Source organism: Lolium rigidum, chromosome 5, assembly GCF_022539505.1.
Source record: "Lolium rigidum isolate FL_2022 chromosome 5, APGP_CSIRO_Lrig_0.1, whole genome shotgun sequence".
In the NCBI taxonomy this organism is placed as follows: domain Eukaryota; kingdom Viridiplantae; phylum Streptophyta; class Magnoliopsida; order Poales; family Poaceae; genus Lolium; species Lolium rigidum.
In genome coordinates, this window is record NC_061512.1 from 43299935 (window position 1) to 43324674 (window position 24740).

At 42.5% G+C, this 24740-nt stretch overlaps 1 protein-coding gene and 2 long non-coding RNA genes across 5 annotated transcripts; 2 read left to right on the plus strand and 1 right to left on the minus strand.

The window, feature by feature from the left end:
• Nucleotides 1-7164: 7164 nt before the first annotated feature.
• LOC124654680 (transmembrane emp24 domain-containing protein p24beta3-like) lies at nucleotides 7165-11096 on the minus strand. 3 transcript variants are annotated; one of them, XM_047193676.1, is made up of 4 exons: nucleotides 10863-11096; nucleotides 8763-8949; nucleotides 8524-8557; nucleotides 7335-7555 (listed from the first exon to the last, which is right to left on the minus strand). In XM_047193676.1, the coding sequence occupies exons 1-4, from the start codon at nucleotides 11076-11078 to the stop codon at nucleotides 7453-7455; spliced, it is 540 nt and encodes a 179-aa protein (XP_047049632.1). In that variant the 5' UTR covers nucleotides 11079-11096; the 3' UTR covers nucleotides 7335-7452. The 3 variants fall into 3 exon arrangements, with proteins under 3 accessions (XP_047049633.1, XP_047049630.1, XP_047049632.1); XM_047193677.1 differs by lacking the exon at nucleotides 8524-8557 and having other exon boundaries at nucleotides 7165-7555; nucleotides 8901-8949; XM_047193674.1 differs by lacking the exon at nucleotides 8524-8557 and having other exon boundaries at nucleotides 7165-7555.
• A 1659-nt stretch (nucleotides 11097-12755) lies between these two features.
• Nucleotides 12756-14761, plus strand: LOC124658293. The gene is made up of 3 exons (XR_006989113.1): nucleotides 12756-13339; nucleotides 13618-14546; nucleotides 14649-14761. It is a non-coding gene; the product is annotated as an uncharacterized LOC124658293 (long non-coding RNA).
• Nucleotides 14762-14814: 53 nt separating this feature from the next.
• LOC124658446 lies at nucleotides 14815-16206 on the plus strand. The gene is made up of 3 exons (XR_006989198.1): nucleotides 14815-15585; nucleotides 15650-15738; nucleotides 15932-16206. It is a non-coding gene; the product is annotated as an uncharacterized LOC124658446 (long non-coding RNA).
• Nucleotides 16207-24740: the final 8534 nt, after the last annotated feature.

Sequence of the window (24740 nt, forward strand, 5' to 3'; positions counted from 1 at the left end):
CTATTGTAAGTCTCAGAAAGATAGGTATATAACTTTTTGAGGAAAACTAGGTATAAAGCAGCGTATGTTTTTATGCTTGGTGCCTATTGTATCAAGTCATCCCAAGCAGCATTCGTCGAAAATAGGAAGTCAACCAAGCAACATTCCTCGAAAGAAAGGAAGTAATCCAAGCAGCCGTTTCTTAACTCTTGCAACAGCAAGAAGTCATCCAAGCAACATTCCTCAAAAGAAAGGAAGTAATCCAAGCAGCCCTTTCTTAACTCTTGCAACAACTTCTGATATTCAAAAGTGACATTGTAATTGTCAGTTTGATATTTCTCCTTGAAGGTATCACCTCTGTGGAATATATGTAAATCATGTTCGGTGTTGTATCATCACTTTTGTTGATCAAGTTTTCCGATCCACTGTGCACAATGGAATGTGAATAAACACAAGAGTCATACAAAGTGCATCTTAACATTGTGGTAGCTAAGTTTATAAATTCTTGATTTGTCGGATCATTAGGATGTATGAGGCCACACTTCCAGATTTGGTTCACTTTTTTAACAATAAATTTAACTTCTGTGGGTTTTCATTGGGATCATTCTGTGAGTCAAGAGTTGCTCTGTTGTCGATCAGCACGATTTGCTGTCTCCTTCACCTCTAATGGGAGAAAGTTTCTATCCACAGCCGCGCTACGTCTGCGAAGAAGGAGCTCAACCAAGGCGTTCATCAATCATCATCCTCTCTTCTAACAATGAACACAATAGTGACAATTATTTATAGTTCGAAGATAGGAAAACACATGAACCATCCACCTAAGTATACCAAATGTGAGCCAATCCTACCAACTATGCAACCGGTATATATTACTACAGCTAGCAAATCTTAGGTTCTTTGAACTCCCAAGATGTGTTAGGAACGGAGGAAGTGTGAATGTACTCTAATACTATTATTGACCAGTCTCTTTTTCATAAGTGGAGTCGCCAAACTAACTACACATTCCATGTAATACTTGTGTAAAACAACCTTAGGGGTCATGTACATGGATCTAAACATGTGTTACTAACTAATCCAAATGTTTTGTTCATAAATACATTTTCTACACACCACAATTCAATAGCATTGTCCCAGGCTCTTCTCCCACGGCGCGGCGTGCCGCCGCGCCAAATCTTGCTAGTCTTGATAAAAGCTGTACTACAATCTATTCCGGTGTATGCTATGTCTGTCTTTCTTCTTCCAAAGAAGGTGTGCGAAAAAATTACTGATATCATCAGCCAGTTCTGGTGGGGAGATGATGATAAAGAAAAGAAGATGCATTGGTATGCATGGTGGAAGATGTGTTTTCCAAACAAAAAAAAGAGGGGGTATGGGTTTCAGAGACCTTCACTCATTTAATCTGGCTATGTTGGCCAAACAGGTCTGGAGAATTATTGATGAGCCAGAATCTTTATGTGCAAGAGTTTTAAGAGCTAAATATTTTCCTGATGGAGATATTCTAAAGGCCGGACCGAGAGCTGGCTCATCATTTACTTGGCAAAGTATATGTGCTGGAATTCAAACTTTTAAAAGAGGATGTATATGGAGAGTGGGAAGTGGAGATTCTATTAATATTTGGAGTGATCCTTGGATCCCTGCTAGTCCGAATAAAAAATTCTTTCTCCGAGGGGACAATCTATTCTTTCAAGGGTCTCGGAGCTGATTAATCCTCTCACGGGCCAATGGGACCAAGGTATTATTTATGATAATTTCCACCAGGTTGATGCAGATAGGATTGTGCAAATTCCATTGTTTGGGGACGGGTTTGATGATTTCCTTGCTTGGCATGGACAAGGACTGGGGTCTTTTCTGTCCAGTCGGCATACCACACTGAATGGCGACACCATTTTAATGGAGTCGCTTGCAGATCGCTTATTGCTGGTACCCCTTTTGAACAACTCAACATGGAAAATTTTGTGGAAGCTGAATGTGTCTGCGAAAGTTAAGATTTATTGTTGGAGAATTCTTCATGGTGTTCAGCCGTAGGCCATTTTATTTCGGAGACATATTGGAACGGATGGGGTATGCCCTAGCTGCAATACGGCTGAGGAGGATGTGAGACACATGTTGTTCTTTTGCCAAGATGCTGAGCAGATTTGGAAATCTTTGGGAATGGAGAGCATGATCCATGATGCTTCTTGGCAGGGTCGGTCGGGGTCTGAAATCCTTGGGGCGCTTCTTAGTTCGAACCAGTCGGATGTTCCAGGTTTTGAGTTGATTCAATCGAGAGAGCTCATTGCGGTTTCTGCCTGGTATATTTGGTGGATTAGGAGACACAAATCTCATGGGGAGAAGATCCCACCTATTCCGAATTGTGTGACCTCTATCCAAGCAATTACTGCCAATACGGAGAAGGCTAAAAGTGTAAGTAGCTCTATGCAGATCCAAAAGTGGGTTCGACCAAGGTGTCATTTTATGAAGGTCAATGTGGACGCTGCTTTTGCTGCGGGGAGGAGGCCGGGGCTATTGCTGCGGTGGTCAGGGATAGCCAAGGTAATTTCGTGGTAGCGTCTGCAAGGTTTACACCGCATGTGGGTTCAGTTTGACGGCGGAGGCCATGGCAGTTTTATATGGTTTAAACCTCTCAAAAAATATGGGCTTTTCGGCGGTGGAAGTGGAATATGATTCTCTTGAAGTTGTCCAGTATTGCACGGGAGTAGAAAGAAGTGGAGTGAGGCGACGACCATCTTTGCTGAGATCATCTCTGTCGCAGGTAGCATTGATAGAATTGAGTTTAGTCATTGTCGGAGGGATTTGAATAAAGTAGCCCATGATACTGCTAGGTTTAGTTTCAGCTCAAGAGTTGATTGTAATTGGGTCGATGAACCCCCTAGCTTTCTTCTCCAACCCTTCCTCGATGATGTAACTCTCATGTGACTCTGAGGCGGTAAGTTTCTTACGCACTCTTTTCCTTCCAGGGTACATAAGATTCCATTGTTTGGGGACGGGTTTGATGATTTCCTTGCTTGGCATGGACAAGGACTGGGGTCTTTTCTGTCCAGTCGGCATACCACACTGAATGGCGACACCATTTTAATGGAGTCGCTTGCAGATCGCTTATTGCTCGGTACCCCTTTTGAACAACTCAACATGGAAAATTTTGTGGAAGCTGAATGTGTCTGCGAAAGTTAAGATTTATTGTTGGAGAATTCTTCATGGTGTTCAGCCGTAGGCCATTTTATTTCGGAGACATATTGGAACGGATGGGGTATGCCCTAGCTGCAATACGGCTGAGGAGGATGTGAGACACATGTTGTTCTTTTGCCAAGATGCTGAGCAGATTTGGAAATCTTTGGGAATGGAGAGCATGATCCATGATGCTTCTTGGCGAGGGTCGGTCGGGGTCTGAAATCCTTGGGGCGCTTCTTAGTTCGAACCGGTCGGATGTTCCAGGTTTTGAGTTGATTCAATCGAGAGAGCTCATTGCGGTTTCTGCACTGGTATATTTGGTGGATTAGGAGACACAAATCTCATGGGGAGAAGATCCCACCTATTCCGAATTGTGTGACCTCTATCCAAGCAATTACTGCCAATACGGAGAAGGCTAAAAGTGTAAGTAGCTCTATGCGGATCCAAAAGTGGGTTCGACCAAGGTGTCATTTTATGAAGGTCAATGTGGACGCTGCTTTTGCTGCGGGGGAGGAGGCCGGGGCTATTGCTGCGGTGGTCGGGGATAGCCAAGGTAATTTCGTGGTAGCGTCATGCAAGGTTTACACCGCATGTGGGTTCAGTTTGACGGCGGAGGCCATGGCAGTTTTATATGGTTTAAACCTCTCAAAAAATATGGGCTTTTCGGCGGTGGAAGTGGAATATGATTCTCTTGAAGTTGTCCAGTATTGCACGGGAGTAGAAAGAAGTGGAGTGAGGCGACGACCATCTTTGCTTGAGATCATCTCTGTCGCGGTAGCATTGATAGAATTGAGTTTAGTCATTGTCGGAGGGATTTGAATAAAGTAGCCCATGATACTGCTAGGTTTAGTTTCAGCTCAAGAGTTGATTGTAATTGGGTCGATGAACCCCCTAGCTTTCTTCTCCAACCCTTCCTCGATGATGTAACTCTCATGTGACTCTGAGGCGGTAAGTTTCTTACGCACTCTTTTCCTTCCAGGGTACATAAGAGGGCTGGAAGGTTTTTAATAAGGCGGCTTGCTGACCTAATAAAGTGGTGTTTTATTTAAAAAATACTAATAAAATGCTACCGCACTATAACCAGATCGCCATGTGCATTAGGGGGTGGGCGAAATCAACCCTCATGTGTATCTCCACAAAAAGTCTGGCTGAGATCTCGTGTATATAACTATCGAAGCCAAATAGTTTACTACATGTAAATTTAGATCCAAAATTCGGGAACAGATGACGAAAAAGAAGAGAAGGAATAGAACTGTTGTTTTTTTTGTCTGGTGTGCCGCTTCGTTTGGGCCGCCCGATGGAGATCCGATGCACGTGACCAGGGAGCACGGTGTAAGAAAATGGAGAGCCCGGGCAAGAAATAAATTTCCCGTTAATCTATACCTAATTATTTTTGGGAAAATCTACTGTAAAGCGCCGCACGCCAGCCTCTCCCGTGCGGCGTCCGCATCGCACGTCGATTATTATTTAAACGTGTGACATTTCTTCGCCTTAATACCAGTACATACGACTGCGCGTGTCAGACTTTTTGCTGCAGTGACATGGTGAGCTATGGAAATAGTGTAGGACTAATAGTAGGCGTGTTCTTTTTGCAGTAGTAAAGACATGCATGCACTGATGCACCGGTTGCATATGCATGAAATGCGTCGGTCGACATTTTTATGACTCGGACAACACTAGACGAGCTAGCAATAGCGTGCAGATGCATTCGAAAAAATATAAGGTTTGCGAGTCAGTTGTATTACCGTACAGTAATAGTAGTACTAGTAGGTCGGAAGGTCGTGCTACTACTGTCACCGAAAGCTTGACATTTGGTTTTGGGAAATTTGCGGTTGTATTTTGAACAATCCGGTAGCTGTATCCGATAAATATGTAGTTGCTTCAGAAAAAATAGGGTAGCTATTTGTAAAAACTAACGACTATCGTAAATAACCTGATAGTTGTTGTTAAGTAATGATGTAGCTATTGCTAAATAACCTGGTGGCTATTACTAAGTGATTAATCTGGTATATGCATTGGCGAACCTGGTACTATTTATTTTGATCAATCAAGTAGCTATTGCTAATTAACCTCATAGTTACTCCTAAATAATCTGGTAGTTGTTGCTAAATAATCTGATAGCTTAACAATCCGATAAATATAAGAGAAACTTGGTGGCTGTTTTCAGAAACATTTTTGTTTTATCAAAATAATATGGTAGCTACGCTGAATAATCATAATCACTTTAGAGAATATGGTAGCTTACAAAAACCTGATAATGTGTAAGTACATGGTAATTGTTTTAAAAACTTGATGGCTATTTTCTAGGTGCACCAATTAATTAGAATGGAAGGGGTACTTCTTTTTACGGTAGGAAAAGAGTACTGTACTACATTTGCATGTTTTTTTTGCAGTTGATGCACTATTTGCATGCGGCTGCATTGAGCTCGTGCAGCCAGCATCTTCATGTGGGCAAGTGGAACAGGAGTCAGGGGCTCAGCTGCTAAATGCCCCGCTGGCACATCCGGGCTGAGTTGCTGCATGCGAGACCGGGGTCAGCGCGCATGGGGCTTGTTTGGACCGGTGTCAGCTGAGCATGCGGGTTACTCGGGGCCACCCAACGGGGCAGGGTTCAGCACTTCAGCTGCCGCCGCACAGATTGATAATTATGCGGCGCCGCCGCGTAGCAAGATCCATTATTTTTCCCACCTTGATTTTTCGAAACTACCCTTTTATTATTGGATCAAATTACCCACCACTGCCACTCGTAAGTCATACCCTTTTGTTCGAAATATTACAGCATTGCCACCGTATAGGTAAAAAGAGAGGACCATTAGATGGACTGATAGGCCGTCGTCCCCCGCAAGCGCGATGAATCAGCAGAACAGGGCTCTCCCCGCCTGCCGGCGTGCTGTCCCGTTCAACAACCACGCGTATGCCGACAGACGCCCTCCTCACCTCCCGATTTCCCTACCTCACCAACTTGCCCGCCGGTCCAAATCAGGAGCTTCCCAATTCAGATCCGTGCCGGCTTCAATTTCGTGGGTAGGAGGGCGGGGATGGAGACGAGGGCACCGGTCGTCTGGGTCATCATCGAGGCTGCTATTTCGAGCTTGACCTCGTCCACAGCACGAAGCAGCACACGTACACAGCCAAAAAAGACCCGTGGAACCGGCAGGCCGACATGGTCGGGCAAGCGACCTGCATCTTGGAGGACGGTGGAGCGGCAGTGGACCAAAGGCGGCCAATAGCGGTGGTGTTTCTCGTCGTAGGGTCTCGCCTGCGTCTGGACTCGATCCGAAGCAGGCACCTGCATGCCCCCATGCATGCGCTTCGTTGTGGTTGGGATGCGCAGGAGTAAGGGGAATCGGGACGGCGCAGGGTTGCAGGGTATCGGGGCGGCGCTGTGGGAAACAGCGGCGCGTGTGGTGGCCGGACAGGAAGGTGGGCCGGCGGGGACACGTCTGGTCCAAGGCTCAGTTAAATTGAGTCCAACGGGTTCATATACGAGCCAACAAGCCGCAACATCATTGTCTGGTCCAAGGCGTGTAATTGTGAGCAAGGAAATTAACTCCCCCCGGGTCTATGGACCGAGGTAGAGACGAGAGCACGCAGAGACCAAGGAGCACGGAGGAGGAGCAACATGAGGGAGGGGTGAGACGAGGAAACGCCGGCCGAGGACATTATTGTTCAAAGGCAATTATTGATTTGCTGCTACGGAGTATATGAGGATTAAAAAAACGATCATGTGACATGGCTGCATGTTGAGAAATTTCCTTGTAGTGGGGCTTAGGAATATTTTGGTTCCAGGGTCTAAGTGTGGACAGCTGCCGAACAGAATTACAGGTTCACAGCTAACTATAATCAAAGCAAATAGATACTACCTCCGTTTCAAGGAATAAGGCGCACGCGCATCCCAAGACGAACTTTGACCATAAAAATTGAGCAACAAAATCTTGATTATAATATATGTAATTGGTATCGTTGGATTCGTATTGAAAAGCACTTTTTCATGATATTAATTTCATACAAACAATATTTATCTATTTGAAGTAAATCTTGGTCAAACAAAAAGCTCGTAAAACGAGGGCGCCTTATGCCTTGAAACGGAGGTAGTATTAAGTAAACTGCAACAGCCGTCCCTTTATTATATCACAAGAGCCACTCCCTTGCCATCACTTGGGGTCGATCACATTGGCCTAGCCTCCTGAGTAATAGGGTAACATCTCTTCCTTGGAACGGTCGCAGAAGTCGTTTGTTTTGTAGGTCACTCCATCTCCCAACGCGTTAAGCTTGTCAACCCTATTGGCACAGTCCTTGAATAGTTTATAGCGGCGCACCTTCTCCTCTTCGTCCTTGTATGTGCGATGATGCCTGGCCATCCACTCCTGGAACCTCTTCTTCATGGCTTCCTCCGCCTGATTGTGACCTGAGATTATAGGTGAGAAAAGGTTCATGGTGAGGAACAACTAACAGGGCCACAGATCCAGGGGCTGATCAGTCCGATGCCAGCATTTGGCTTGCCAAAGCCAAAGTTAGGGATTGACAACATGTCAGCAAGCCAATAACTTGGTAAGTGATGATTGGTATGTTGCCAATAGCTAATATAATTTCGCAAGGCATGCCAATTTTTGGATGTAATATATTTGTAAGCCAAATTTTGCTCGCATACCAAATATTGGACTTATTGGCAAGGCAAAACTTGGCATTGAACTAATAAGGGCCCCAATGTAGATTTGTTTCGTGCCTACTGGCCCCTGTGCATCCTTTTTTAGATGATAGTACCATATTACTAACAGATGTAGTATTTCGCTAAATCTTCAAAATGTGCAATCCTGCTGCTGTGTATGAAATAGAAAGAAATTCCGGTCCAAGTGACACCCCCAAAAAAAAATTCAAATTGGAATTGTTGCGAATAAAATTTTAATTATACTGACTTGATCCCATTAACTGAATTAAACATTCTATGAAGTGAAAAAAGGGCATTACTCATCTAACATCTTACTCCTAAAATCGACTAACAAAGTAGCACTTGTATATATGTTCTTATAGCAAGACTCGCCATCTTATAAAGATGATGATGAGGCTATACTATGCAACTATTTTATTTGAAATTTCAGTGATAGTGGTTTAACATTGCTCTAGAGAAACAAATTACTAAATTGAATGCAAGCATATTATGTCTAAATTTCAATTATATAACTCAACTTAGATACATCTGACACACATGCTTAGATTTGGTGATTTTGAATTAAAATTGTCAATCTGCATGGCCATAAAAACAAAGGCACCTGTCGAGCTAGTAACCTAGCTCAGAAAGTAAACGGACGCAATCCATAACATAGTTACACAACTACAAGAACATTCGCTGTACTATGTAGTTTTATCCTTGCCTACCAAGTTGCCCATTTGCCACAGCCCATTTGATTTCCTGCAAGTTGCAGCAAGATTTCAGCATATGGCTTGCTGGTTGTGCCTACGTGCATATCTTTTAGTACTAGAGTGAATCCATAATTTTTGGTTCCTGTCTGAACAATTCATTTAAGAATCCAATCAAATCGATTATTGATCAACACTTGTAGACTAACAATATTTGAACAAATAGTGATCTTAAGAAACAGGGCCAGTAAGCTAACCATCTTTTCCCAGATTGTGCTCATTAGGTATGCGCCCAACATGAATGTAGAGAGAAACAGTTGCAGGTGCTCCATAATGATTATGGAAACAAAACTTGTACGTTCCACCCCTTGGAGCTTTAAAATCAATGTGCTCACCAGAATTTCCCTTCAACGTGCATACAGTGTTACCACTTGGTGAGGTTACCTATATTCATAAACAGCATTATTAAAAATCAGAAAGGTGGTTCATTGTTCAATTGCTAAATGGAACAAATAATTCAGTACTAACCACAATGCAATTGCTAATAAGCAAACATGCCAAAACAGTATCGGATTAGCTTTCTAGTAATGGATACTGAAATAGAGGAAAAGAGGGGAACAGGTAAGTCCCTGAACTAAATCCAAGTACTCCATATTTATTAAGAAAGAAACAGAGATTCAGATGGGAGAACTGAAATGGCATATCCAGATAAAGGCAAATTACAGTAGTAACAGATAAAGTAGGATCAACTTAGGTATTCCCCAATAACCAGCTAATGCTGTTGAGCATAATGGGCACCAGATAGTTGATCATATTGCTGAACTAGTACGGATACGAACAAACTAACTCATCTAATGGCATTGGTACAAAGTCAACTGATACCTATAAACCAATATATCTAAACATATAACCTCACAGCAATTTGTTGTCATATGCTGAATACACTATTGAGGTATAAAGAAAACTTATACTCCCTCCATCCCAAAATAGATGTCTTGAATTTGTCTAAATTTGGATGTATCTATACACTAAATAGTGACTAGATACATCCAAATTTTGACAAAATTTCGACATCTATTTTGGGACAGAAGGAGCACATTTGATTTGTCACGCAGAAATCATCTAAAGTATGATCTGCTTCAGTTAGGTACAGTACCATACCAATTCATGCGCACATTACGTAACAATCATATGGCTCCATCCGAAACAAGAAACGGCAAGCAACGAACATTCCGAGAACAAGGTCTCCCACTGAGATTTCTGACATTTTGAATTTTTCACTCAAGTGCATAATAGCACCATAGAAACAAGGTTCCAGCTTGCAGTCTGAGAATCAAGGATAACAATAACACGAAACTACTGCTCTGGAACAGTCGGGTTCCTTTTCTTCGAGCTCCTTATACATTAATAACTGTGCACACGCTAGAGACCACGGCGATCCCTCTTAAGATAAAGATTTTTTACCTAACAGTTAGCCCAAAGTCGTTTGACCTGCAATGATCACATCTTTAACCGACAGGGGCCTTCAGATCAGTGGTGTGCCTTATGTGCTCAGAGGAGTGTGCATATCTTCTTCTCAAGTGCCCTGGCCAAGTTTATGTGGGCTAGGGTTCGGGAGATGCTGGGCGCCAGTGGAACCCGGAGTCGCTAGCTGATTTCTTCGCCATTTTACAGGGTTTGTTGACAATCCGAGATGCTTGTTACGGATTTAATCCGCGGCTCAATGCTGGGCCTTATGGAATATTGAAAACAAGCTTACTACTGTGTGTTCAAAACCATTTTGTTTCTTCAGCAGTTGAGGCCAGTCATCAGGTACAAGGACAGGTCTGTCCTGGAGGCAATCCTCGAGAAACTTAAGAAGACCTTCGTCAAGGCCTCGTCTCCGATCCAACAGGTGTCAGGGCCTTGTTTAGTGAAGCTGCTTGCTGCTTGATCGCTTTTTGCTTGCTTGCTTGCTCTGTGTTTTTATCTTGAACGGTGTTAAGAACCCGCGGTTTCGTTTGCTCTTAAACTCTACTTGGTATCCCCTCAGCACGAATACGTCTCTATGTGGCTCGTTCGTGGACTTTATCAATGTTAATTCTAGGCACTAGGTGCCGTTCGTCTAAACCAGAACTAAATTACTCCAATCGTGCGCGCTACTGTCGAGATCGCCAAATCGGCAAAAAAAAATCCCAACGAAGGGACCACAAGACGTAGATCCCCAAAGTAGGGACGTGATTCCAGCTGATCCCCAATTCAACTCGACAATAAATCCTACCCCAAACAACCCATAAACACCTATAAGCCTAAATCCTCACATCCAAATCAAACGCGCAGCAAGAATGTGGGAAGGAGGAGGATAAATGGGCGAGTACCGTGAGGTAGATGCCGCCGCGTTGGTCGGAGCTCCGAGAGATACCCTTGTTAAAGACGACGAAGTACCCAAAAACGCTATCGCCCTCGGAAGGCACGAACTCGTCGATGCACTCGGTGTCGGTGACCGTCACCGATAGAGCATCTGCCTGTAACCCCGCGGGAGCCAACAGCGCCACTGCCAGTACCAGCAGCATCGCCGGCCGCCCCCTCGCCATGGCTGCCTGTTTTTTTCCTTTTTTTTTACTCTTTTTTTTTGAGGAAATACTCCTTTTTTTTACTACTAGTACAAGTTACTAGCGTGGGCGGTGGGCCGTAGAGACCCAGCCCATCGCCCCCTGATGTTAGGGTTCGGATTCCGGGTTTGGGTGTTGAACCCCCACAAGCCCAAAGTAAAAGGGTCGGCTCGCGAACTGCGATGTGAGAGGAATTTGATCTTTTGCTACTATTTTTTTTTTTTGGAATTTTGAGGCTTTGTCCCTAGTTATTTTAAAACTTTTTTTAGGGCACATTTATTTAGGAATTTCCTTTTTGTGTGAATCGCCCTCAAGATAGTTTAGTGGGCCACGTCGGACATTAGCCATATGTGAAAGTCGCGGTTGGTCTTGATTTTATGTTCGACGCCACCAATATTCCTCGAGGAGGGCTACTGAAGGGCATGAGTTGTGCAGTTATGGATACATTATTAACTATATCAAAGCCGACCCAGGTTGCTTTAACCATAACGTTTTGGGTAACTGTAGATAGAATTTGCACCAATCAACTCCAGCCACGTATGTCTTTTTTTCCTGTAGATGCGCTTCATGCTACAACCTCGAGAAGTAGCTTTCCTTTCTTTTAGCGTGGAGACACCCGAGCTGACCGGCTTCTTTCGGTAATATTTCTTATCTCTTCCGGTTACCTCTCCCTCCCTACGTCATTCTTTCTCATCTTTACCCACGATTCCCGGTCTTCTGGTTCTCATCAGTTTCTACTCATGCGGATGGTTAAAGCGGTGTGGAGGGGTCCACCGTCGAGCTCCCGGCGACCTGCACGTCTCCACCGCTCTCATTCATTGTCGGCAGAAAAAAGAGGATTGACTGCTCTCCTCCTTCTCAACTACCCTTTCTCAACTCCATCGCCCACAGCCTCCATGGTGGACGGTGTGCTCTTCTCTCCCTGCCTGCCTCCTCTCCGCATATGGCTCCATGGAAGATCGGCCCTTGCTCTCCTTTCCAAGGAGATTAATGGGGCAGACCCCTCCTCCTGTTCGTTGGTTCTCCTGATCGGTGTTGGAGCTCCCCGCGCGGCACCGTCGCGGTCACGGAGGATGCCGTCTGAAGATGTCCAGCACCGGGGTTGGAGTGGCGCTTTCCAAGCCCGAGGCGACAAAACGGAGGCGGCCGGCGCTGGAGGTAGGATCCGGACGTGGTCATCAGTGGAGGCCACAGCCGACGGTAGCCGTCCGAGGGCCGGCTGTTGGGAGCTGTTGGGGAGATCGACTGGTCCTCCCCGACGCCTGGGCTTCCTTCCATCGGTGTGCAAGATGGCGAGGCCGCCGTGGGTGAGGATGAAGAGGCCCGCCATGGCCGCTGTCGCGATGATTTCTTCGTGTCGGCGTTGTGCTTCTTAATTCTCTCCGCCACCCGACATAGGCAAGTCGAGGTGAGGGCAGGAGTTCCTTTCCCTGCGATTGAAGCTATCTGGAAGGTGTCGCTTCAGCCTTCGGGTTCTCTGCGATAAATCTCTCCCGGCCGCAGTTTTTGCGTAGGTGTCCCTTCAGGCTTCGGGTTCTGTAAGATAGATCTTCTCCCGACCGCACTTTTTATGACTCCAATCCACCCTCGGCTGCCAGCGACATCGCCTTCTAATTCTTCCTTTCTTTTCCTGCCGGTGATTGATTTCTTCAGGCTTTTCTTGCTGCGTCAGATTGCAACTACCTGCGGGATGGCATGTAAAGTCTGCTGCCGTCTGCTCGCCGTGGATGTCAGATCGCTGCGCCTGGTCGTTGTCAGCAGCGGCTGAACAAGGATAAGTGAAGTCCGTGACCAACCACTGAACTTTGTGGTGAAACTTTTCTATTTCTTCCTTCAGTTTTTAGTTTCAGATTTTGTAATGTGTTCTGCAGGTGTGCAAACTCTAATTGATCTCATTTCAGGTTTGGTTTGTACTGTAAGACGATATACACCTTCGATCAGAACTGAAGAACGGCAGCCTGTACATCTGCTGAAGCCTCTAATTGACATATTGCTTTGATATTGGAATAACCAACTATGTTTCGAGTTTGTCGTCAACCCAATGCTGAGGATGTTACTTGGTTCAGCCACACTGCTATGTCCATAATCGCAGAATTCTTTAGGAGGTTTCCCGTTTCAGACAATTTTCGTGGGAAAGCTATCTAGCTGAGAAGAGAAGCCTTAATGAACGTGGATTTTTTTATATAAAAACTGATGAAGCCGTTAGTCCTACTGCATGGTGATGTCCTGCCGACTCTAATTAGGTATATGTCAATTCTCTGACGATTCTTGGTGCTCCTTCATATTTTAACTTTCTAAAATCTCTAGACCTACATATGTACAACCGACTGATATCTTCTTTCATTCATACTCACATAGTTAGCTTCCACCGTATATTCCTTACAATGCACTGCTCTCACATGCATGCATTTGTTTGTTCATACAGTGTGAACAACTAAATATTTGCTACTGAATATTTGCTACTGCAAACTCCTTCTTAAATACGTGGATATATGTACTGAAAGACAATATTTATATGCAGGTCACATATATCGCGTGGTATATGTGATAAGCTATCTCAAAACCAATCAAATATATGCAGGTCAGAGATCACGTATATAATTTTCTGTAGTTAAAGATGTATCTCGGCAAACTTCCTGCTGCAAATTTCTTGTGCGTGTTGCGCAGATTTGAGAGTACAGGGACCAAGAAACTAAGCAATACCTACATGAGTTAGATTTCATTGTTGTTGACGACGAGGTACTTCATCCATTATTTTGACAGTTAATCCACTTAGTTACCATGATTAATGGACTTACAGTTAGCCCATCTTATCATATTAATCTCTATACATAGCAGTTTAAGACATGAGAACAATATATACCTATCTATTCTCTGCCAAATGTATTTTTGTACACATTTGCTACTTACCAGCTTTACAAGATGTACTGTGTATTTCACATTATTGATGTGCCATTCTTTTGTAAATTCCCAATTTTGAATCCAAATGACTCTTTTCGTCGCATGTATTATCTACTTTCGCCTTCTTAGACTAATAAGCCATCTGTTTGACATGGAGGAGCAGATGAATAATTATGTTGATGTAGGAGAATATAAAGTAAAGATTAGTGAAGTTTCAGGTTTCTTTCGAACTACTCTTTGGACATCATATCGATTAGTACAAGTGATGCATTTCACAAAATTGATCCAGTGCTTTTCCATGGGAACATACACCACCAGTTCATCCTCACACATCACACACATGAACCCCATGGGCCAACATTCTGTAAGACTCCCTGCAATTCTTAAGTTGTACAGTCATTTCCAAATAGATAAAGCCAGTACCCCAAAACAGTAGCTACTAGCTGATGGCATGGTAACTCCAATCCAGATGGTCAGTATCCTTGGATACTAGGTTGCAGCTCACCATCTGGCTTGGATGGGTCAGTTTTGCAGATGCAACAGGTTCAGGTTAGATGCTTACTTCTTTGGCAAGTAGGTGTTTTTCTCAGTAAACTCTGAAAATTGCAGCTAAAAATACATTGATGGATATTATTTATGACTATTCTGTAGATTTTACCACCCTTTCAAGCATCTTAGCGGAGGAGGGATCGAATTGGCTGGTCCTGCCTTGCGCCCTGCACATAGGACCGGCCTCATCTGTTGAGTTTCTCTCTGATTTTTCCGCGGTCGTCGTGCTCGCCATGTTTTTTTTTTTCCCGATCTGCGTCCGGTCAAGTGGCCTGCTCTGTGGTTTCCGTGTTCACCATACATGTTCTATTATTAGGTACTGATGGATCATTAGGTCATGTTATCAGTACTGCCATCTCTTCTTCGGTCTTTAATTACTTGCACTGCAATATTAGCTAACTGAAGGTGCCTCCATTTATATTTTCTTTATAGTAAGAGTCCAGTTCATCTGAGGTACGACGTAAGTTACTCCTGAATTGGTTCATTCATATTTTATAATGTGTTTCACTGGTGCAGCTGGTTTCTGGATGAACATTTTCCATTTAAATGAGCGCACATCAATACCGGATCAACTTTGAGTACATTCAACCCAGCCTTGCACTATTGTGTACGTGTATCATGCAGTGTCATCCTAGACAAGGGGGGCAAAATGATTACGTGTATCAGGCAATGTCATCCTAGACAAGAAGAGAAAAATGTGTGAAATGAGGAATTTCCAAATGTATTTGATTGTAATATTGAGTTTAGGTTCCATGGTCTTCTTGACTTCCAAGTTATTTCATTGTCATTAGTTGCTTCGTCCAGTTCATTGTCACATGGTATCACATGGTTCAGTTTAGCAACTTCTCTACAAATCTAGCTTTTAACAGTTATTCTTGCTCTGTATGGGCAAACTTACTTACCGGACATACATTGTCTGGAAAAAAGCATCATCTACCCTCCAGTTCCTTATGGTATTTTCTTTGCAGATGTTTGTCTTCTACCAGTAGGAGAGAAGATTTTGTGTGGAAAAAAAAGACGATACATGCTTACTTTACAGGTTTGTACAACATAGCTGTTTTGAACTGTTTCTATTTTAGCATAATTGTTTTTTTACTTTATAGGTTCCTATAGTGGTTCATCCAAACTTTCTGCGAGCCGATTGCTATCCTGTTTAAGTTAGAGGTTTAACCTTCACTTATGATGCACACACGTAAGTCTGTACCTAACTTTTTGTGTTCTATTGGTATGGAAGTGTATAATCATTCTGCTCTCCCTAGCTATGTTTATTCTCTGAAAACGACATATAAATATAAACAACAAACAACATTAGTTTTATGAAGTGCATTAATTTATTTCATTGTACCAACAACTGAAAGCTCTTTGCCATCAATACATGGATCTAGGAGTTGCGCTAAGTGAGGCCCTTCAAAAAGAATACAGTGGTTTCTTCCGCGATTCTGAGTCTTGCCCACAGCACTAACATAAATCAGATCAGAAGCTTAAAATGTCGCAGATGGAATTAGATGGGCCAATTCAACCACCCACTGTGTTTCTTAGACTGAAGTTTTTCATGATATTGGCGGTAGGACTACAAGCTTCTGCTAATGTAGACAGCACGCCATGTGCTATGTATTTTTTGAGCTGTCATGTGCTGTGTATTGGATCTGAATAAATATTAGTGTTGTACCATGTGATATTTATTGGATCTGAATAAACATTATTGTCGTATCTAACAGTACAATTTCCCGAAAATCATACAAACATTGATAGCATCTCACATGCGCTCCTCCTCAAACAATAAAATCGATTAACAATAAAATCTTCCTCTCAAACTGTAGACAGCAGGGGCGCGGCGTGCGCCGCGCCGCACATTTCCTAGTCTATCCTGAAAGATGGATACAACTATTTTGGCATCCTAATTCATTATCGGAGGCATACAAATCCTAAATTGAAGCACGTCGACGAACGACTTCATTTTTTTAAACTAAGTTGAGAGGCAAGTTATATCTCTTGGTGGAAGGTTGGTTCTCATTAATTTAGTACTTGGCAATAGGCCAGCTATTATTTATGGTTTCCATCTAGTTCCCTAAAGGAGTCTTGCAAAGATTGCATTTTTTTGTCATGATTCTGTTGGCAATGAGATAGTGAAAAAAAAACATCGACAGGCAAAATAGAATGTTGTTTGCCATCCAAAAGATCAAGGGGGATTTGGTATTCAAGAACTTGAGGTCACTCTTCTTAGTAAATGGTTATTCAAGCTTCTTTCTAAATATGGGACATGGCAAACCATCATAAAGAAAGAGTATGTCGGCTCAAGGGCTTTTTCCCAGGTTTATTAGAAACCTAAGAACTCGCACTCTGGACTAGCCTATTATAGCGACAAAGAAATTATTCTTTCCATATGGCTCTTTCTACATCAATGATGGAGCTAAGATAAGTCATTATGCGAATATAAGTGGATTAGCAATGCTATTATTTGAGAACAATATCCCTAAATGTACAATGTGGACCTCCGAATGCGATTTTGAGACATGATCTTGTTGGTCCGGGGCCAGCATCCTGGAATGCCTTGCTTCCGCGCCTAGTTATGGTCCAGTTAACGCAAGGGACTGACTAGTTTCATTCGAATTTACATGAGAGTGGAAATTATCTATGGACTTCATGTGTAGTTCTTTGATCCGGTGTGACGTGTCGATTGATAGTAATAAAAAATCTGGAAAATAAAGATTAGTTTGCGTGGTATCTTGGTAGGGGTACAGACACATTTTGATAGAGCATCCTCACCTTGAGACATGGATAAAGCAACTGGCTCCAATCCCTCGTAGCTCATGAAGCTCGCAATTACGTCTTTAAAAAAAATCAACGATATAGCTCTTCGCATACTTGAAGAACGGAAAGGATGGAGGAGTGCACAAGTGTGGGTTAGGTTGTTTTTTGAAGAGTCAAACGGGACGAACATATAGTACAGGATGCAATGCGAACACAACGCCGTGTGTACACATACAAAAATACTAATTTTAGAAGGTTCCAATTTGAGAAGGTCCAAAAGGTAATTCAACTCTCCTATCAACCTTGGAGGAGATATACATTCTTACATTGCACAAAGCAAGTGTAAAATTTGTAGTTGCACAACTATTTATGGTAATTGTAGCAATTACAATTTTATCCGTGATTTTTAAAAAACATTTTCTTAACAAAATAAGGAAGCAAAACTACCATGCATGATAAAAGGGAAGCTGTCAATATCTAAAATTGCAATATCTTGCAATTGCGAATTTATGTTAATTCTTGCAATTGCGAATTTATATGCAATATGTAAAATAAAATTGTTTTCTTAACAAAATAAGGGAGAAAAACCACATTGCATGATAAAAGGCAAGTTGTCAGTACTAGAAATCACAAAATCAAACTAATACATTGATTTCATCAAGATGTAAATTACCAATCCAGTATAGCCTAGCTAATCCCCATCAAAGCATCCACAAATAGACCTATATAGATACATTTCGACAGAGCATCCTCACCTTGAGACATGGATAGAGATGAAGCTCATGATTATGACTTTTGAGGAAATCAATAATAGAGTTGTTGCCGTATAAAGCACCGAAAGGATTGAGGATGGCACAAGTGTGGGTTAAGTCGTATTTTGAAGAGTCCAAAGGGGTGAATATATAGTACCGGATGCAATGCGAACACAATGCTTAATTTTGTGTACACATAGAAATAAACTAAAAGACGCACGAGTGTGAACATGAATAAGGACACTACAAAATACTCGAATGAATTTAACACTCGGCCCAATCAGATGAAGACGTATCCATGTACGCAATGGCATTGCAGTAGAAAAGGTAATAAATCAAGATAAGAAAACATCCAAAAGTCATGTCTTGATGGCATCATCGTAACATGGCAGTAAACAAAGATAGAAGAATCACAACATACGGCACCCACTGAGGTTATTTTTAACATGGCATTGCAGTAGAAAAGAGTTATTTTTAAGGTGCTACCATGCTCTTTCTCGAAGTATTTCATTGTCTCAATTTTATATTGCCACTCCACTTATAATGCGCCGTCCCTGACCACAAAAAAAATTAAAATGAAATGTAACCAAAGTTATCCACGTTAGGCACAAAGAGAGAAACGATGCAAACGTTCTCACCTCAATGAATAAGTTTCGCGAGAAAAGGGGGGAAAGGGACTATATAGTAAGAGGAGATGGAGTATGCACAATAAAACATGGCCATGTGTATAAATAGATGACCCGGGACAAAATCTTCTCAGAGATATGGATTTCCTCAATGTCATTTAATGCAAAAGAAAATCTTGCCTACATAAATAGTCATACTACAAGTGATATGATAATTCATAGATGTAACAAATGACAAGTAGTAATAGAGAAGGAAAGATTGTGTCCATACTGCTAAATAGCACCAAAACAATAATTATCCATCAAATATACAAAAATCATACTAAAAGCGAACTATTTCACCAAATTATATAATAAATCTGATCTTTGAATTTGTGTTATGTTTTGGATAGTCTGTTAGGGTACTTTCATTCTCGTACGGTAACATATCTGTTAGTAGAACCGAATGAGCGACATACAAAATTGTATTCGCCACACGTTGTACAATCATAAGTGTTATTAAGTAAAATTTAGACACTAAGAGTGTTAGAATACGAATATGCAATGTATGCACTTTTTTAATAGTTTAAGTCCATATACTGTTTGTTAGCCATCAATTCTAACAGCTTAAAACTATAATGCTTAACTCGGCTAGTAGGTGAACTAAGTGCTACATTAATTACCACATGGTATTTCACATTTGAATTAACTCTTTGAGTTAATTTGAAATGGATCCAAATAAGAAAAAGAGCATGGTTCCACCTTAAAAATATTACCTCGGTTCTGTTTTAATTGACGCCAATGGTAGCCACACGGGTGAGTATGTAGGTACACTCCCGCATCAATTAGATCGGAACGGAGGGAGAGTAACTCTAAAGATCCAAATAAGAAAGAGCATGATACTTTACCTATGTTAGATATCTTTTCTTTTATAGAGTTAAAAATAGAATTTTATAGTGCGCTACTTTTCAACATTTAGCATAAATGTTGAGGTTTCTATGAATTTAGGAAATACAATTCGCTTGTGTACATAAACATTCACAAGGCACCAATCCCCATTTTTTTATTCCCAACAATCCAAAAATGTGTAACAAGTGAGATCATTTGCTGGTGGAAATCCCTTTTGCTTTGAATGGAAGTCACCCTTGCTCTGATTCCATGATACACCACACTCCTACTCATAGTCTTCCCAGTATTGTGCCCTTCACCACATGATAATGAGGCCCTTCACTACATGCTTTTTCGTTAGTGTACTTGTACGGTGCTGATCTGTGGTGGCGGCCGGTTCCGAGGAGAAGCGCCCGGTGCCTCTCGCTAGCGGCCCCGACCACCAAGACCTACCGCCGTTCGATCATTAGGCGCGGCTCTAGCCAGAGTTCTGGAATCTAATTGGGGAATTCGGGATGGGTGGAGGGACAATATATCATTTTTTCGCTTCAGTAGTATGGGTTGTTAACACGTGAAAGTCGGACTTTGAGAAAAACGAAACCACCACCATATCCCTTTCATATTTGCATTCTAACACTCTTAGTATCTAAAAGTTTACATAAATATGCATATGATTGCACAAGGTAATGCAAATGTATTTCTATATGTTGCTCTTTCGGTTCGACAAAATCAATATGTTAACAAAAATGAAACTTCCCTAATGGAATATCGAAAATATAACTAATGTTTTTTTACAAATTTATCATATATTTCGGTGGATTAGTCCGGTTTCAGTATGGTATTTGTATACGTGATATTTTGATGGATAATTATTGTTCTGGTGCTATATTAGCACTATGGATATAATTTTCCATATTGTATTATTACTTGTCATTTGCTACATGTATAAATTATCATATAACTTAGCGGTAGAACGTTTATTCATTTAGGGAATATTTTTTCTTTTACATTTAATGGCATCGAATAAATTCATATCTCCGGAGAAGATTTTGTTGCGAGCCTTCTATTTATATACAAAGATATGTCTTGTTTTGTACACTTCATCTCCTCCTATTATATAGTACTTGGTTCCCCTTTTCTCACGAGACAGATTCATTGAGGTGAGAATATTTTGCATTATTTCTCTCTCCATGCATAGCAGGGATAACTTTGGATACATTTATTTTTATTTTTTGTTGTGGTAATTGTATCTAATGAGGGGTCAGTGCATTAGAAGCTGAGTGACACTATAAACTTAAGAGAATGACATACTCCGAGAAAGAGCATGGTAGCACCTTAAATAACTATTAAGATCTCTGACATCTTAACTGAGAGAGCTGGCATGGACATGTGAAGAGGGAGAATGTGGCCAAGGCCAACTATCCAACAGGACGGACCATGGTCAACCAAACAATCATGTACCTGATATGAAATTTCTTGACACACATAACATAAATGAACAAGAGAAAAACAATTAGAAATGCATATAGACCAACAAATAAGCAAAGCGTGCTTCCAATATTGATAATAAAATCCCAAGCCAAGTCCAACGAAAAATGGAACAAGTTAAGACAAGTTTTTCTTATGATCTTTCACCCTATTCTAGAGCTTGGCACGCTGGTATGCACTTCTCTATCTCCGCCCCTGCATATATTATCATATTATCTTGGATGCAAACATGGGGTGGAGACAAGATGAGTTCAAATTAAACATCCACAAATAGTGGATATTGCAGACAGACATAAATCATGAAGGTTAAACCAGATCACTACAATATCAAAATTAGTACATGATAGGAATAGCGTGCTTCAACGAAACACTCAGACTGGATCAAATGTTATAGTACTTATATGCACATAGTAAATGGGAAGGCTCGTCAAATGTTCTATATTATGATCACAATGGAATGAAGTTAGCATAACACAATCAACGATCTAGAATTTCTATAGCATGTTGTGGACTTGTAGTGTTTGTGCAGAATAACTAGTCACCATCATTACTACAGTTCCTCCTTTGACAAGAAACATGAAACCCCCAAGTAAACAAATTGGTTATCATGTACATGCGTATGTGTGATACTATTGATTGTTGGTTCAAACCCTGCATACGATTATTTTTGTCCAGCAGTACCAAGTGGCATGGACTTTGCACATATTAAAAAGCCAAGTATCGATCATCTGTCATATGTTGCCTACTGAGTCCTGCCTAAATCTAGACGCAACTATTTGGATTTAATCCCGTATACGGCTTAGTTGTGGATTCCCTTCCTAATCTGGTGTATAATAGGGGCTACTGATTTCAACCACCGCACAGCACATGCATCATAAGAGAGAGTTGGATCCAAAGTCGTGAGTAGTATATACACTAAAATACACGTTGTGTTGAAAAGTACTGGACTAGAACTTGTTGACAAGGGAAGTTGCAAAGATTAGTTTCAACTTTGAAGTATCAGCACTCTGAAGTCTGAACTGAGATAGAGATATAAAATCCTGGTTCCCAAAAATAAATCCCCCGTGATTAGAATTCAGCAAACAAACCTCCGTTTTTAACCAACGATGTCCTCCATCGCCTATATACTTGTGATCTGTGAAGTTGCTAACAATCATGTATGTTTCCTTGCAGCATCGTTCCCTATTGACTACGATATTCATATTCAGCCAGCGGCTGTGATCATAGACAGAGCAGTAAGACATCACCATTGAGCCATACCTCGCAGGCGTCCATCTCCTCCGCGGTCATCCTAGCGTTCCACCCATGGCTGCAGCCTGCGAGGGAAATTGGATCCATCCGACAAGAAAACACGGAACGGTGAGAATCCAAATCCATAGAACGTGAAACAGAGGATCCGAGGAAATACAATAGCACCACCATGGAATAGAAAAACAAAATCCTGGTTCCCAAACTCAAATCCCCTGTGATTAGAATTCAGCAAACAAACCCCCGTTTGATAACAAGAGGTTAAGTCTTAACCAACGATGTCTTTCACCGCCTATACATTTCCTTGCAGCATCGTTCCATATTGTTCATTATTCAGCCAGCGGCTGTGATCATAGACAGAGCAATAAGACATCACAGTTGAGCGCATACCTCTCAGGCGTCGATCGCCTCCGCGGTCATCCTAGCGTTCCACCCATGGCTGCAGCCTGGGAGCGAACACGAAACGGTCAGCATATGGCTGCTCCGCTCCATATGCCCGCGAACCGTGCTGCCTCGACGCTGACTGGGACACATATGGGATTGTTGTTGCACAGAACAATTTCAAGACGACGACTCACATGAACCAGAAATATGAGGATAAAAGGCAGGCAGCACTGTTTCAATAGTTAGATGACATCCTTTCCTATGTCCATGGCTGCGGATGATCCAATATCGTGAGAAAACATGGCGGCTGCTGCTGCTCAAGGATGAGGTCGTAGCGAGCCAGGAGTCAGTCGTTTTTCTCGCTTCCTCAGTTTTACAAAAAAAGAGGTCTGGGGTTGATTTTTAAATACTTCAAAAATACCACAGTTTATGGGATATTGTAGTTTTAATGCTACAGTATTTGGTCCTAACCAAACACATCAAAGTATTTTAAAGTGTGGTATTTTTGAAAACTGTGGTATTCTTGAAATACTTCAAAAATACTTCACTACCAAACGTAGCCTAAGTCTTAACCAACGATGTCTTTCACCGCCTATACATTTCCTTGCAGCATCGTTCCCTATTGTTCATTATTCAGCCAGCGGCTGTGATCATAGACAGAGCAGTAAGACATCGCAGTTGAGCGCATACCTCTCACGCGTCGATCTCCTCCGCCGTCATCCTAGCGTTCCACCCATGGCTGCAGCCTGCGAGCGAAATTGGATCCATCCGACAAAAAAAAAAGCACGAAACGGTCAGAATCCATAGGACGTGAAACAGAGGATCCGAGGAAATACAATAGCACGACCATGGATCAGATGGATGGGGAGGTACTGCTGACCCGCGGCGGCGGAGGAGAAGCGCCTGGTGCCTCTCCCTGACGGGCCCGGCCACAAAGCCCCGCCGCCAGACGAGCATTGGGCGCGGCAGGTCGTAAACCCTAGCTGGGATCCTCGCGAGGAGGAAACGAGTTGGGAAATTTGGGATGAGGACGACACAAGATCGTAACGGCTCCGTGCGTGAATGAATATCTTTGGTGGATTTCGAATATCTTTGGTGGACGGTGATTAGCTGTCTATATTAACCACGGACGGTGACAACTCTGCCTTCGCAATTACTTCGGCATACAATATTTTGACCCAATATTTTTACTCATCTTGTCTCCACCCCATGTTTACATCCAAGATTGTTTGGTTAACCCACGGACTGTAGATTTTGACCCAATATTAATGTAAAAATATGAGCATTTACAATATAAAATATGTTGTATTGAAATATTAATGAAGTAATCTTTATATTATATATGTGCTTGGTATTATAATATTGAAATTTTTAATTAGTTTTTGTTAAATTTTGCAAAGTTTGACTTTGACTTAACCTAGAATGTGAAGAAAAAAATGGAGAGAGTAAGACCATCTCCGCTCACATGACTCGCCTAGCAATTCCCAGTCCAGACAAGATTTGAAAAGATATGTTGTGGTCTGTGATAGTAATTGTAAGGGCATCGAAATAAATGAGAAAATAGAATGCAACCAAACGAGAATAATTGGTATAGTGATCAAAAATTAAATCACGAGGTACCAAATCTCACCTCGGACTTTCATCATATCTACAAGCAACAGGAAATGATATATGGGTAACACAAGTTTCAGAAGTTATTCCTGTAGATCATTTGTTGGGTGCGAATCCTGTGTAATTGGAAACGAAACGGTATCGCTCCGTGTCGCTCCCCGCGGGCGACCGGGGCGAACCCTAGCTCCTCCCGCGCCGCCACCCCTCCGATCCTCCCCTCCTCCCCCGCCGCCGCCGGCGAGCGCCGCCGGGCAAAGCTCGCGCGGTGCCGGCGGCGGCGGGTTCTCTCTCACCCGCGCGCGAGGGGGTCTGCGCGGGGCAGGCTCGGCTTGCGGCGGTGCTCCTCGGGGCTTCAGATGCTCGGTCCGGCGGTGGCGGCAGGGCGTGACGGCGGCGGTTCCAGCCGGAGGCGGTGGCGGCGCAGCGCGTGGCCATGGGCGGCAGCGAAGGGCGACAGCGGAGGGGGC